Consider the following 16,793-nt stretch of genomic DNA (forward strand, 5'->3'; position numbering starts at 1 on the left):
GGATGGAAGGGGAAAAAAGCCACTCAACGTTTCAGTAATTCAATAATTTATTCCTCTAAAAAAGTGTGTAAAAGTATATAGCTCTCATTCACAAGGTATATATGAATGACATTTAAAATGGAGGCCTTTTAGTATTGTTTCTTTTTATCAAAGTCTTTTAGTGTACTGTACCAGCGCTATACTGTAGTTTTTTTTTAAATGAACTTCACATATTTTTGTATTCTTTCAAATTGTTTGCTATATATAAAAGAAGCTCACTGCAAAATGCCTGAAGGAAAAAAGGAAACAAAAGAAATTCAGAACTTCCCAGAAATGTACAGCTTTTACATTTAAAAAAGGTTCTGAAATATACATACAAGCATGCTGGACAATCCCACCCCTCTCCCCTCCCCCATTTCCCCTCTTTAGTTCAAACCATGGTAAGAGTTCTGATTTCTGCAGAATTTCCAAAATTAAAAATAAAAAAAAAATAAAATAAGTTCTCACTCTGTAGCAAATCCAGGGCTTGTACATTTCAGATTAATTCAGTAAAAAACTCACAAGTAAAATAATGCATATTTAAGGGAAATATTATACAGACTTTTTCACACAGAAGTACATAATAAGATTTTTTTAAAATCTATTGCCATTCATTTATTTTTGCACAAAAACGTATAAATATGTCACCAGCTTTTCTTAACTTAAAAAACTTAAATAAAAGACACCAGATGAAAACTACCCTTTGCTGCTTTTTTTTTTTTTTTAATTTTTGTAGGGGTTTTTTTGTTTTTTGTATTTTTTTTTTCTTTTTTTGCTGAGAATTGGGTTTCTAGGGAAGAAAAGCCCCTGCATTAAAAACAGCCCATTAAAAAAAAAAAATTCAAAGTTCTGATGAATTCTGGGAAAAAAAGCAACCCCAAAGTGGTAAAAGATTACAAATATCTACTTTACAATTTGTCTTCTCACCAAGATAATTTTATACAAGTTTACAATCTTCATCATCTTATGCTCTTCAAAAGGCCTTGAGAATTTTTCCTTTCTGATTAAGAAAAAATAGCACTGCAATATTTTTAAAGTCAATTTTACACTGTACACATTAGATACAAATGGTTTGATATATCAGATTTTTTTAACCTATACACTGCGAAAGTCGACCCCTCCCCCCCAATTGGTGGTACAGAGAACAAAATTATCCATTTACAAGTTACTTCTCTGCTTTCACATTCCCACCACACAACTTTTTTTTTTAATATGTTTTAAACGTTAGATTATTTCAAGAAAAATACTTTTACAAAATCATATCAGTTATTACATTTTTCCTTTTTTTGTTAATAACCAGAATATGGAAGTCTCTTGGAAGAACTTTTAAAATTTGCATGATTCTCTCCACAGATGACTAGAGCTCAACAGCCTGACCAGAGCGGCTCATGGGAGGCAAGCCCACGCCCACTGCCCTCAGACAGAAACGCACAGCAAGGTACGGGTAGAAATGGAGTCTTAAAGACAACCCTCTCGGGCCTGGATAAAATACTTCAATTAGCCTTAATGATTTAAAAAGGCATGTTTTTTTAAAAAAGTCCCACCACGAAGGCTCAACTTCAAGTACTAATTTAATGGTTAAGTTGAATATTTCTTTGAAATAATATTCCTATGGTCCAGAAAAAATTTACCGTATTTATAACTGATTTTATGAGCAAACACTTTCGATTGTGATATATACATGAGTCCCTTTTGATCTAATGAGAGGAGAGACCTGGCTTTCAGTAAGAATTCACTAGAAAATATATTTCCATTGTGACTATATAAAACTAATGAAGGTACTTGCCTCCATGGCTCTGGGTTGAGCTTGACTGCCTTCTGTATAAAAATGTTGTCCTTCATGAAACGCTGGCCACTTTTAATAAGGAATATGGCAGAATGTTTACCCAGTTTGTTCTCAACAAAACCTACTGCTGGGTGGTTTTGAATATATTACTTGTAAGCAGGATCTCCCCAATTTGTTTTCACTCCTTTTCTGGCTTCTAGGACAGAGGTATGTAGTCAAAGAATCCTATGGTGGATCTGAGTTGGGTTTCAGCTACTGTACCTGGTCCTTGCGAATTAAAAAAATTAAAAGAAAGTCACAAAAACCATATGACAAAACAACCTAAAATAAATAAACAAAATGAAGATGTCTCCAGACCTTTTGTATCTACACACAGGTATAAAGTCAACCAAAGCACTCATGCCAATCTAGATGGGAGCACTAGGGAGACAGAAACCCCATTATGAAGTCATGTACTGGAGCTGGTTCTTGTTCAAAAGTCCCAGATTATGGAGTTCAGGTAACCCACAGGCCATACACCAATAACTAGAGGATTTGATCCAGAGGGCTTAAACCGCCCTTATTAAACAGAGACTGAAGACACAGACTCTTGTGCAAAAGGATACTGTCTCTTCTGTTTCCCTCTTGAAAACCAACAACAAAAAACCTCCTGTGGCCCAGTGGTCTGGGGCCGCACACACCACAACACTGGCTGAAAGTCACTGCTTATGGAAGTTTCCAGGTCCGTGAGAGAAGTGTCTGTGAGTCACTGTGGTAATGAGCACTGCAGAAATGACATGTGCCTGCTGAGAAGTAATCAGTGCAGGACTGTGCAGAGTGGTCTCAAGAGGAGGGAGTGGGGTATTTGCAGAGTGTAGCGGGTTCCTTGGACTGAGGTTGCGGGGAGAAGGAACTGAGCCAGAGAGAACAAGTGCTTTTCCAATTAGAGTATATTCATGATGGCGTTGTACAACTGAGTGAGCACCACAAAGTGGACGGGAAGGCAGGAGGTACGGTCCTGGGTGGCCGGATTGCACGTGAGCCAGGACAGAGCGTTGTACTGCTCCAAAACAAACCTGCCGGAGAGAACACACGGGTCAGGGCACCAGGCACGACAGAAGTAAGGCTGGTCCGAAAGTTCTAACGTGCCAGTGCCAGATGTCAGCAGGAAGAAGGCCTAATGTCATTCCATAAGTTGCCCCAGGCTCTTTCCCAGAGTTCGTTTCCTCATGTCCCCCCCTTCCTTCTAGACCTGCACTGTCCAATATGGCAGCCACTGGCCCCCCACTCCGTGAACTCAGATATGCTGTACATAGAGAACAGGCACCAGGATTTCAAACACTTAGTATTTAAAAAAGCATGGAAAATAGCTCATGAGTATTTTTATATTTATTACTGTTCAAATGATACTATTTTTTATATTTTGACATCGTTATCATGTTTTTATATAACTGATAAAGTTATTACTAAAATTAACGTCACTGATTTCTTTTTAAAATTTTTCTAGTAGCCACATTAAAATAGTAATTGTATGTGACTCACGTTATACTTCTATTGGACAGTGTTGCTCTAGAGGCCCTGGAAGCCAAAATCATGTAGATAAGGTAGGTTCTTGCTTTAACTATAATTTCCAAATCATTTAAGAGTTAGAAAACATTAGGAAAAGCTTGCATATTTTCTCAAGGTACATGAAGAATGTTTACAGCCTGCTAAAGTACAAGACAATTCTGGGAGGTATTTCCCAGCTATGGAATTTATGTTTTACTTAACTTTATTTACATAGTCTATGTCAGGAAGGGCAGAAAATGTTTCCAAAGTCAAGTGCTTTAAGTTCCAGACTTTGTCTTCTAACTAACTATCCACCCCCTTATTCTGATCTATTTTCATCACCATGAAATGCCTCCTCTGAATGGGAAGCGAGGGCAGTTGTACTTGCACATAACTGCCGGATTTAACAAAGTATGCTACACTGTCTGTCCTATGCAGGTATTGGGGGGATGTGGCTCTCACTGGCTAATCAGACAGTGCTCCACTGCACAAAAGGTAGCACCTCTTCCACAAATACCACACTTTAATTAAAACACCTTGGAAAAACAAGAGTAAAGTATATAATTTCAAACTGTACTGCTATGTTGCCTAGGTCTGAATCTACCTTAAAACATCAGACGTGGTTTTGGAGTCAAGAGGATGTGGAACCCGCTGAGAATTCCTGGCAGGGAGAAGTTCGTCCGTCTGTGCTACAGAAATGTGGTGATGCAGCGAAGCCTGGTGAAAGAACAAAGACAGTTACCTTCCTGGTCTAGTCAACCATGGGGCAGAAATAAGGCCACGTCTACCAGAAGGACATGCTCGCTAAAGTCCTTTGTAGTCAGGGCTTCTATTCTAAGTACATGAATTTAAGCTGCTCAGTAACCCCAATGTGATCCCAAATAACTCCATATCCTAGAGTAGAGGAGAAAAAAAAGCTAGCTTTGCAAATGGACTGCAAATAAGTAAATAGTGTCCCTCTTCAGGTTTTCATTTGTAGAAGGCTCCACAGTCGGGATGTGGCTGACTGTGTCGTGGTAGTGGTCTTCTATCCTGATCCCCGTACTTCATAACCGGTGCTGTGCCCTTCTTACAGCATCACATCCAAAGGCACCTGATGTCTGCTGTCATCAGCAGTAATATGACAGATCCCTGGATCCAGCAGGTACCAGCACGGTCCATCTACTATAACGTTCCCCATCAATTTTTAACGTAATAGTTTTAGTATAGTTTTACTTTATTAATTGTAAAATATAAGAAGAGGCAATATAAATGCTTGATTCGCCTTACTTTTTGATTTTCTGATTAATGAGCTGCTGCTCTGGCAGCTTCAAAAGGTGACGTATAAATGTTTTGTTTCTCAGCACGACTATGAACCCATAGATTGATATCAATCTACTGCCACCATTGTTCATTTTAATGACTAAATGATCCCATCCCTGGGCAATGGGAACCCCTCCAAGTTGGCTATTGGGTCCTTTGATAAGACTCTAATAATCTTTGGTAGCTTCCTTGCTTTTAGGCGTGACAAGATGTCTCAGGTACACCTTGAATATTTCTTACTTTAGCCCTGGAATCAGTCATTTCCTCAAAGAACTCTGGTTCTTTTGCATGATAAACAGTATTGAGAAACCATAATTGTGTCAATAAAGGTGTTTATTGCTGCTAGGCGATCATGGCTCCTAAGCCCTTTCAGTAAACAGAGCTAAAGAATGTGTATACTTTTTAGAGAGAGAGGAAAAGATAAATAAATCTAGGTTCAGACTAGTAATTCTAATTGAGAGATTGCATGGATTTTTATATAAATTCTTTGATTTCATAATACTATGTTAAAGTCATCAGGAAAAGAAAATTACTTCAATTGTTTTTGGTTTTAACCTTCCAGATTTATGTGTGTGTGTATGTATGTGTACGTGTGTGTATCTTAGTGATTACTCTGTAGTGGGACTTCTGCATCCAAAGGGAAATGTGCAGGGTTGTAATATTTGGCCTTCCCACCATACCAGGGCCATCTCCCCACAGCTCTGCCAATACAGTGTGTTGTCCAACCGTTGGCTTTTTGCCAATCCATGGATTTCATTCTAGGTTCTCTCACCCAAACTGGAAGTGAGAGAGCTTTTGTTTTTAACTCTTAATTTGGATTAAAAATTTCCAAGAAATATACAGGAAGGCACAAGCAGAAACATGGAATTTTTTAGCTGACTCCTGCCCTACTCGAAAAAGGAACGCTGACTGCCTGTGGCAGTGGAGGAAGAGGACAACTAGTCATCATTATCCTCCCACCCACCCCCCGGCGTAACTTCCCTGACCACAGTGGCTTATACAGAACCGCATGGCCACCCTAGATGTGTCCGTTGGGCCACGTGAAGTCTCCTCCTTGGGTGAATGTCATTCATTTCTTTGTGACACGGTTTTGGGCTCCTCTCCTAAATTCTGCTCTCCATCTCTGCCTGTAATTAACATACCCTCAGACTCTTACGTAGATGTGAGAGAGTCGGGGAGCAGAATAAGACTACGGTGCCCAAGGCAAATTCTAACCAAGACTGATTTTGAGCATACGTCACTCACCCCCCAACTTCAAATACGACACCAAACCAACCTTGAGGAAGAGGGGACACTGGTTCTGAGCCTGGGGACACGATGACCAAAACCACTGGGGGAGATTCTCAGCCTTGGCGGTCGATACAAAATACCCAAGGGCCAGCGGCTGCTGTTTCAGCTCCTCAGGCGCCTCCCTGGAAAGAAGACGCTCACCCTGGCTCTGAAAAAAACAGTCCCAAAAGCATGATCAGCATTTATTACCAAATACAGCTTTTTTAAAAGCCAACAACTTTTTAAGTTTCAGGTGTACAACATAATGATTCTAACTGTGGGAAATAATCACCACAATAAGTCTAGTTAACATCCACCACCATACAGAGTTACAATTTTTTTTTCTTCTGATGAGAGCTTTTAAAAGATCTACTCTCAGCAACTTTCAAATATACAATATGGTATTATTAACTAAAGTCACCATACATTACATCCCCAGGACCCTTATTTTATAACTGGAAGTTTGTACTTTTTGACCACCTTCACCCAACTTTTTATCAATTCTCCCTGCACACTGTAGTGACTAATCCCCTTCCTGGCAGCATCTCACACCAAAATGTCAACTGACCAAGAAAGGTCAACAGGGGAGGCAGTGTCTTTGCTGCACACACAGATATCTGATGAAAACTATGGCTCAGGCAGAAGGTACCAGTAAAACTAACACCACCAGCCAAGTAAATACAGGTTTATTTTCTCTGGTTCCTTTTCTGCAGAATGTAAAATCTGCTCCATGGCATTATTAGGTAATAAACTAAAAATGGAAAGAGTGGAATCTGACAGCTGAAGGTACCACCACACCCACGTGCTCTTTCACCAGCAACCAACCAAAAATACACGCGCACACCTGACTGTCCACTGTCGATAACGTTCTAACACTTCACCGGTATCTGACCTGCCAGCAGCGTGAGATCTGCTCCTGAAGAAGCCTTGTTTCAATTTACAGCAGTCCCGGTAATAAGGGACTCCCGTGAGAGCCTTACTGGGCGTTTCTGCAGTTGACATTTTCCTTGTCTTTGACTCTTTTAGCTAGCTTCAAGAGTTGAAAATGTACCTTTTATGCAAAAGCAATAATAAGTAATCCATTTGTTCTCAAAAGCCTTCTGTTTCAAGGAAGAAAAAAATCCTCAACTACTACACCAAGTTGTATCATTGCTGAGTTGGTTAAAAAATAAAAACTTACTGCAACCTTGAACAAATTTTTTCTCCTGTGGTAATTTCTTAACTGGATATCAAAGAATGTTTAATGGTTCGGAAAGAGGAAATGCCGAAAGCCTCTCAGGGGTCACCTGGCTGCAGGTGCTCAGGATTAGAAAAGGCCGCCTGACCAGCTTCAGCATAGTGCTGTTTGAAGTGTGACATTCAACGGCTCGAGGTGCCAACAAAGGGAGAAAATAAAGCACGCCTCTGTTTCTCACAAAACTAACACTACACTTCAGTTACCAATTCTTTGTTATCGGAGGAGCTAACTTATAAAAACCAGTACTGGGAGGTAGCTGCTATTATTTCCATTTCACAGATAAGGTAACTAAGGCTGAGAAAGGTAAAGTAAGCTTGCCCAAAGTCACAAAGCTAGGAAGATGTTCGGCTATAATTCAGAGCGATGTTTATCAAGCTCCAGGGCATGCATTCTTAGCTGCAATGCTATTTGCCTCTAGAATTCACATTAATCCTAAATTAAAACTATCCAATGTAAAATTTGTGTTCTTGGTCCCCATCACAACAATCTCCAATGAACCAATAAACTGTCATTAACTGGCAAATGACCAGAGGAAATAAAGACATTTACAATCCCTTCCTTGCAGAAGGGAGAATTAGGGGGCAGGCATAACATGAGGGCAGTCCACTGAGGTGGCCTTCCCTGGTTTCATCTTCTCTGAAAGTAAAGTTTTCAATCTTCTTTTCTCTAGACTGTCCTTCAGTGAACTCAGGGCTGGCAATAAAAGTCCCACCTAACAGAAACCTAAGTCCTCGAAGAACGTCTTTGTGCCTAATGAGTGTAAGCAGGTTGCTTATACTTGTCCAGTTTAAGATACTAGACATAGCTAATTTTCTGTCTTAACCCCTCAGTCTCTTAACATTTTAAGTAAAAAGTGTAATACAGCGATAAGGCATGAATCACCTAGCTTTTAAAGAAACTTAACGTGAGCTGATGGCAGAACCTTTAACACTTCAATCTTCTGCTAATTCACCTCTAATATCCTGGGATATTTAAAGATGAAACTAGCTGTAAGCTCTGTTTTTTCCTTAATACTCTGGTATTAACCTGGACAATTCTCCAAAATCAGCCTCCTGTGGGCTCTTCCCCACTCCTGCAGGCTGGCTACAGAGAACATCTAACGTGCCTAAATAAAGGCACCATGACATAAACCAAGACCAGTTAAGCTCCTTTCCCAATAATTAACCATCAACAATGTGTTATTCAATTAGCACAGTTACTCTGCATGTTAAATAAGCAGGGTTATTGAACTAGCCTCTGAAAAGCCACTGTTCTGGCAAAAAATTAAAAAATAACTGGGAAGCAGCAAGCAACCAAAATTAATTTTTGCTCAAAAACAGTAATTGCATAAAACCCTTGCAGCTGTAATGGGACTATTCTGATTAAGCACATTCATCAGGAATAATAATAACATTTCTTTAGAATTCCGGCTTTGTTCAAAATGGAACTACAGAGTCACGGTCCCACACTTACTTCTCTCGTACCAGGGACCAAGACCATCAGGAAGAAAGGTGCACGTAGTAAAAGATGACGGCACTTCTAGAGGATTTTCCTGAAGGCTGAGGTGGTTTTAAACAACCTATTTCAAGTCGTCCTTACCCGACTATGCTGGAAGTGAGAGCCCACACCAATTCCAGAAGGAGAGCCTGGGGAGGGAACTGGGGAGGAGTTGGGAGAGGAATGGAGGTTCCCAGTCATTAATATGCCAATATCATTGTCCATATCATCTGGGAATGGAAGGTCAACAAACATGTCATCTAGAGGGAGAGAAAAAAAGGACAAAAATTAAAAAGCTAATCCATAGCCCCAATTTAAACCAATGCATGGTTTACTGGCCTATGACTATTACAGGCATGTGTTGTTAACAACTTAGTAAGACTTAACGCGTGCCCACTGGGTTCAAGGTGCTGCAAATTATTCTTGCATTTTGTACTCTCTCCAATGAGCTCCTAATGTGAAGTATTAACAGAATGGAGAAATAAAGAACGTAAAACTCCACACTCTGTACAGCCTCCAAAGGCACATAAAAAGAAGGCAAAACAGCTAAAGAAGCAATTTAATTATTAAACAAAGTTAAAATTGACACCATCCAAGAAAACAGCAGACACCATCTATGCATCCAATTAGCATCTAAAATACTTAAGGCTGAATTAATGCAGGTTAACAAGTGTGAACTTGCCCTCAAACTGGAGGCCTATTATACGAGCAGATCAAAGCATGATATTTTTGTTAAGAAATCCTCTCTCCTGTATCATAAAAGTAAGGTACACGCACAGCAGAAAATTTGGAAAGAAAAGTATAAAAGGGGAAACCCAATCACCATGAACATTTTTGCTGATTCTTTTTCTGTATTTATTATTACACTGTGATCATATTATGTGTGTTTTCTATATACACACACGCAGGACGGTATCCTTTTACCCTCCCCGTTTAACAGGAGTAAATGTTGGTAGCTGCTAAAAATTCTTCAAAAAACAATGCAAACAGCTGCATAATATTGAGCATTTTACAGTTTATAAATAATCATTGCTTAACAAATGCCTTAAGATATTCAAACCATAAAAATCTATTAAGAATAATCAAATAAGGGGACTTCCCTGGTGGCCCAGTGGTTAAAAATCCACCTGCCAATGCAGGGGACACGGGTTGGAGCCCTGGTCCAGGAAGATCCCACATGCCGCGGAGCAACTAAGCCCGGGCGCCACAACTACTAAGCCTGCACTCTAGAGCCCGCGAGGCACAACTACTGAGCCCGCATGCCACAACTACTGAAGCCCACGTGCCTAGAGCCCGTGCTCCGCAACAAGAGAAGCCACCGCAAGGAGAAGCCCGCGCGCAGCAACGAAGACCCAACACAGCCAAAAATAAATTACTTAAAAAAAAATTTCAAGACTAATCAAATAAGGAGTTGTTTCAGAGCAAGTTAGATTCCCAGTGATCAGCTAAAGACAGGTGCTATCTTCATACTGCCTAGCAGTCTTCATACATTTCAAATCAGATCAAGAAATCTTTATTGAAAGAGTGACACCCATGTACAGGACACTATCAAGCAGATACTATTTTTTTGCCTTTAATGAAAAACAGGAGAAAGTTAATTACCCAAGAGAGGAAAGTGTTTATTTGGTCTTGGCAACAGTGCAAATTAAATCTTCAAAACCAAAAAGATTCTCAAACCTTCAATTCCCTCTTCACATTTCATATGCTGTTCACTACGACACAGAAGAACCTGCAGCGGCCCAGCGACTCTTTACTCTAGCACTGTGTCTTGTTGAAGGAGCGGAGCCGCTCTATGCATACAGGGTCTTCCACTCACCATTGTTGGGGCTAAACCCATCTTCGTTGGGATAGTTGGCTGGAGCCACTTGGATGGTTGATGATGTTGGGAACACCAAGATGTGTGTACAAGAAGCATCTTGAGGGGTGTTAAGCTGAGATGACTGCATGTTCAGTGCAGTACTTCGGCCAAAAACAGAGCCCATTGTGACAGCATCTTAAAAAGGGGGGAAAAAATGTATCAATGCCTTTTGTGCAGCAGTGAACAACTCCAGAAATGACCTGAGCTGGATTGATGTGAGTCTGACACAACTGCCATGATGGATACACATTTACAGTTGAGCCCACTTGTCTAAATATTTTCAAGAAACTGACTCAGAGCAGATTAGCTATGATAACTCAAGCCACATTTCACACTGGCAAGGTTAAGAAAAAATTGGATTGAGTCGACCAAATATGTTTTAATTACTTAAATAAGAAGTATTTCTAAAAATAAAACTTTCTTTCCTCCTGTGACTGCTAATAATTTATAACGGACTGTTCTCCCAAACAATGCAATTCTGTAGAAATGGTACCATTCAACTAATAATTGTTACAACTAATATTTATTGAATGCGTACTACATGCCAGATTCTGTACTGAATTCTTTATTCATATCATATCATTCAATCATCAAAGCTACACCTCAGAGGTAGGAACTACTACCCCCATTTCATGAGGAGGACAGAACACAAAGAAATGATGTAACTTGCCCAACTGGTGCAGGTGACAATTAACCCAAGGTCTGACCAGCAGGCCAGTACAGACATCTGTCTCTCTCTAGACTGACCACAAGCAACCACATTCTCATACCACAACACTTCTGTTGATTTTTACAGGGAGGGGACAAGGGTCTCCTGTTTGATCAAAGAAATACCTGGATGGTAAAAACAGGTTTAAAAAATATAAAACTGCTTAGCTATTAAATTATAAAATAGCTTAGTTGCTGTTTTTAAAAAAATTCTGTGGCCATGATGTTTCGGCTGCCCACATCTTGGCACTTCCTGAGTTACTGTGGCTAGCACGCACTGTGCTAAATGCTCTACCCCGTCTACTTCACATTCATCCTCAACCACAGAGAGACTCTAAACGTCCTCTTGAGGCTGCTTGAAGAGTCTATCAAATACCTTTCTTCAAAAGGGTATTAAAATACATACCATGTTGGTGCCCACTTAAGTCATTTTTGGAGGGTGAACTTCATACACTAACAACAGGTTGGGGTCAAATAATTCGCCATGACTCTAAGAGCTCTCAATCACACCCAGGACTTGGGCTCTCTCCCAAGTGATGGTCAACAAAGATAATAAAATCACAAACCACTCCCCTTGGAAGAGACCAAATGGTTTCCATTTTGAGCCCTAAGTACAATTTTTTCTCATAAAGATAATAAAGATACATTCTATACTTGTGTGTGGACTTAAGATTGAATGGACTGAACTGTTCTGATACCTAATTAACAAAACTGGCGAGATTTACCTGGCATCACTACAAAGGACCCCTGGGGCTCCATGGCAACCAGGCAGGCACTAAGGATAGAAGGAGAGTCTGCGGCAGAGATTCCACACATCCGGCACACGTCCTTGAGCCGTTTACTGATTGTCTGTAGTGAACATTCTCCAAGGAGGATACTCCAATCTGGAATCAAATATCACAATCACACAGTCTTCAGGAATTCATATTGATGTGAGGATTGAGCATTTTACCAGTTTTGCCTGATAATTGAATTTCTAGGATTGGGCCCTGAAGGGAATATGGCTTTATACAGGTTCCCCTCCTTGCTACAAAGAAAATGTTACTTGACCTCGATTACACTTCATTAACAAAGAAACAAAGGCCAACGACTACAAAGACTGAAATCATGTCTGAAATGACCTGTGAGTCCGGCACAGACCCGGGCAGACTTAGGCACTTAAAATACTTTTCAATGGTGATGCCAGTATGTTCTGTCCTTTCTCCTTCTCCAGGTCCGGTTCTTTCACTACCCCTATGAACACTTTTCTTCAGAAGAGAGCACAGTTTGGGGTGAACCTCAGTTTTGTTTACTGCTAACGTAGATTGGTTGTTTCATGAAAGGCAAGCAGCAGAAGAAACGAAGGGGACCCTTTCCTGGCATGTCCGAAGATCGGATAAGCAATGGGTGCAAGTAAAGTGCTCCAAATGATGCCACATTAATTGTTCAGATTAAAAAGGTGCCACAAATTTTCTTTCTATCGTCTGTTTATTGCCTCCAAACAAAGGCACTATGTCTCCTCACAGAACTGTTGAGGGTAATGTTACTCCGGGAATTGAGAAGCACTTGGTCCTCCCTTTATTTTGACCCCCGACACACATGAAGCAGCCGTACACTGCTGTCATGTCACATCCCACTGATGTAACACCACTCCACCTCTCTACCTCCACATACTTTTTTCAAACAACCTGCTCTCCCCTTAAAAAGCACATGGAAAAAAAAAAAAAACTTTCACATTTCATATTCCTAATGAACGCTGAACTGAAGTGGCTGAAATAAAAGGGTCAAGGAACATGGAGGAGGGAGTATTTTTAAAAACCACAGAAATACCAAAGAGAAGTGAGTTCGGTATATAAAAACCAAGTAAGAAGGAGAAGACAGTATGATTATTTTTATCACAAACACTCTGGTGATAAAGAACAGAGATTCACAAAACTGACTCTGAAATCTGTGGACTCATATCTGATACTGCCCCACAGAAATGCAACGTGGTGCAGACCTCAGTTCCCCAAAGGAAGAAACTGTAGATTGGGAAGCTGATGTCCTGGACACTAGGCTTTTCTCCGTGTTTTTACTCCTTGAAAGTACATTTTCTCTCAGTCTTTTGATGGAGCCCTCAGTCACACTTACATTCTTCTCCCCCAAGAGATAAGAAAGAAGAGTGTGTCCCTTCTAAAAAATCATAAAAGGGAAGGCGATGGCTTTAATAATTTTCCAAAATACCAAGTAACTAGACTACTAGGCTACATTTTTATCCCCTCTACTTCTTTTCTATTATATTCTAACTTTTCCCAAGGGTTAAGAGTAGCTCAAAGCCTTTAAGAAATAAGATTGACTAAAAGGCATACTAAGAGAGAAGATAGGAATTCTGACAGAAATGAAATGATGAATCCCCTGATGTATTAGACCTCCAGGCTACTGATACAGATTCATTATAAGTATAATATTCTTTTAAAAATGAAAAGGATTAATATTTTCTATTGGTCTACAGTATAATTTAATACAAAAAAATTCTGTGTATAATAGATTCCTAAGAAAACACTTACTTAATACATATTATATAATATTTGTATAAACTGCTGTTAAACCCTAATAATTAACTCACTTAGGCACTTACTACAAGGCAAGTTATATCTGTATCAGGGGTTTTATTTCAGGGTTTCCACAAATACCGGATATAAATTTCATGTAAAGAAATAAGATGCACACTCTAACGCAAGGGTCAGCAAACTACGGTCCGCAGCTCACATCCTGCCCACCACTTGTTTGTAAACAAGGTTTTATTGGAACACAGCCACACCAATTCACTGGGGTATTGTCTATGGCTGCTTTGGCATTACAGTAGCAGAGTTGAGTAGTTCAACAGTGACCAGCTAGCCTGCAAAGTCAAAAATATTTACTACCTTGCCCTTTATAAAGAAAGTTTACCAACTCTGTTCTAATATATACTTGGCATGTGCAAAACCACCAAGCTAATTTGTGACATATGTTTGCTTTTGTGCAGACGTTAGAAAAAAACCTCTCCCGGGACTTCCCTGGTGGCGCAGTGGTTAAGACTCCTCGCTCCCAGTGCAGGGGGCCCAGGTTCGATCCCTGGTCAGGGAACTAGATCCCACATGCATGCTGCAACTAAGAGTTTGCATGCCATGACTAAGGAGCCCGTGAGCTGCAACTGAGGAGCCCATCTGCCGCAACTAAGACCTGGCAAAACCAAATAAATAAATATTAAAAACAAAAACAGAAACTTCTCCCATCTATATGCATATACTGAACTTTTTATAAATGTGTCATTAATCGATAGGGTTTTAAAAAAATAATCTAGGCCTGTTCATATTGCTCATATAAAACTGTACAAGTAGCTACACTAGGATAATAAATGAGCTGGGCTCAACGCCAGGCAAGGCAGCTGCCAGTGGTCAGTTGTGTTATGTTGCAGTTACTTTTAGTGCTTTCTTATATTTATGATAAGAAATATAAGCAGTTGGTAGATATATTGGGGGATTCAACTTAAAAAAATCTGCTCTCTTAAATTTCCAGACTGAAGAATATCAGACAGTGGCAATGTGAATAAAGACTCTTCCAATTTGCAACTACTCGTCCTTGTCAATCAGGATTATCTTGCAATCATGCCACCGAAACAAAAATAAATACAAAGCTCATCACCGTCAACCACCAAAAACAAACCAGCAAATGAAAGTAAAGACTGTATATGACTTCTACTCTCATCCATAATCTGATATAAAATTTTCCAGTTAAAACTGACTTGTTCTTCTCACAATACATAAATGTTAGAAATTCTAATTTACCAAGTATCATTTTTATATTAAAAAAATTCTTTTTCTGTTTTATATACTGGGGTTCAATATTATATTTAAGATTTTCTTTGTGTAAATGATTTTGCTAATGAAAAGTCTAAAAGCCACTGGTTTATCCTGTACATTTAAAAGAATCAGAAAATATAATCTGCTTTATTCTTACTACCAACTTTATAATTTTCTCCCTCAGCTTAGTTAATGACATTAGCTCAGCCCTTTTCCTTTCCTTTGTTTCAGGAATTTCTCACCTTTAAGTTCCCCATGGCCAAGACGCCCAAGTCGCCCAATTACAACTCTCCAGGGCAGAGATGTCATTTGGACAATACCTATGCACCATTCCCATAACTTCTGTAGTCCAATTTTACGTGCAGATACTTTACTCCTCCGTGATCTAAAAAAGACATGGAAAAGGGTCCCCAAATGAATCAAAGCTATCATTTAGTACAACAAAACCAAGAAAATTCCAAAGAACCCACCCACATGTTACCCACTGCATTTAGATAGGAAAGTTAGAAAGATCCATTATCTGAGAAAAGGCACAGCATCAATTTACACACACCATAAACACCAAGGCTCCTCACCTGTTTGGTAAAGCAATATTTACAATACATGTTTCTAATAATTCTCCATGGAGGTCAGTGCAGGAAGCCAAAAGCCAGCGCTGGTCGTGAGACAGACAATAGCCCACAAAGAGCACATTGTATTTCTGGCTCGCTTCACCGAATGTCTCTCCCAGCTCTGTTTGCTTGTCTTTGATTGGGGCCAGTATAAAAGGAGGGGAGTAAAGCTGGATTGGGCTGGGCCGCTGAAATCAAAATCAAAATCAGTATCAACACAAAGCCACTCCATGGTTACAACAAAACCCATACAGCACTGAGGGAAACCAACAGGGAGAAATGACAATAGATTGCCTCCCAACTAGTCCTATATATACAAATAATAATGATACAAAAAAAATTGTTTAAGTTATATAAGGTAGGGAACCCAATCAAGCCAATTATTTCCTTATTAAAAGAAATTATTATTGGCCCAACTTCATTAGTCATTAGGAAAGTGGATTAAAACCACTACACACCCACCAGAATGTCTGAAATATAAAGGACAGAAAACATCACGTATTGGTGAGAATACAGGGCAGTTAGAACTTTCATACATTGCTGGAGTATGATGTGCTTCGGAAAAGCATTTGACAACACCTGTAAAAGCTGAACAAACACATACCCTCTGACCCCCCAAAATGCACATATATGTTTACAAAGGACAGGTATAAGCATGTTTACAACACTATCAATCTTAATAGCTCCAAAGAGAAAATAACCTAAATAACCATCAACAGTAAAATGGATGATAAATTATGATAAAGTTACACAAGCAGAATATTAAACAGCAAAGAGAATGAAAAAAACTACTGCTAAAAGCAACAAAATGGATGATTCTCAACACTGAGTAAACGAAGCCAGACACAAAACACTGTAAATTATGATTCCATTTATATAAAGCCAAAAACAGGCAAAATTATGCTGTTGTAAGTCAGAATAGTGATTACCATTGGAGTGACTGGAAGGGACATTAGAGAGGTTTCTGGATGCTTGTTATGTTTTGTTTCTAGTGCTAGTTATGTAATATTTTTACTTAGTGGAAATTCATCAAGCAGTATGCTTAAGACTGGGTACTTTTCAGTATGTATATTATACTTTATGATGTGTGTAAGTAATTTAAGAGATCAAAGTGTTAGCTGTTACCTAAGACAAATATTTTAGATAAACTGTGATGAAATTTAATTGTCATCTTTGTTTCCAGCTTTATATACATTTCAAT

The 16,793-nt window shown here is 39.4% G+C and overlaps 1 protein-coding gene across 2 annotated transcripts in view; it reads right to left on the reverse strand.

Moving 5' to 3' along the window:
• Nucleotides 1-390: 390 nt before the first annotated feature.
• The window catches only part of MED13L (mediator complex subunit 13L), a 287,061-nt gene continuing 270,658 nt past the window's right edge, over nt 391-16,793 (reverse strand). For both annotated transcript variants that reach the window (XM_061170487.1, XM_061170486.1), the window contains exons 24-31: nt 15,557-15,780; nt 15,224-15,366; nt 11,907-12,065; nt 10,432-10,608; nt 8,718-8,875; nt 5,910-6,071; nt 3,936-4,048; nt 391-2,859 (exon numbers count right to left, since the gene is read on the reverse strand). In XM_061170487.1, coding sequence (XP_061026470.1) covers nt 2,727-2,859; nt 3,936-4,048; nt 5,910-6,071; nt 8,718-8,875; nt 10,432-10,608; nt 11,907-12,065; nt 15,224-15,366; nt 15,557-15,780 — 1,269 coding nt within the window. In that variant the 3' untranslated portion in view covers nt 391-2,726. The remainder of the gene's footprint in view (nt 2,860-3,935; nt 4,049-5,909; nt 6,072-8,717; nt 8,876-10,431; nt 10,609-11,906; nt 12,066-15,223; nt 15,367-15,556; nt 15,781-16,793) is intronic.

Source organism: Eubalaena glacialis, chromosome 15 (genome assembly GCF_028564815.1).
Source record: "Eubalaena glacialis isolate mEubGla1 chromosome 15, mEubGla1.1.hap2.+ XY, whole genome shotgun sequence".
NCBI lineage: Eukaryota > Metazoa > Chordata > Mammalia > Artiodactyla > Balaenidae > Eubalaena > Eubalaena glacialis.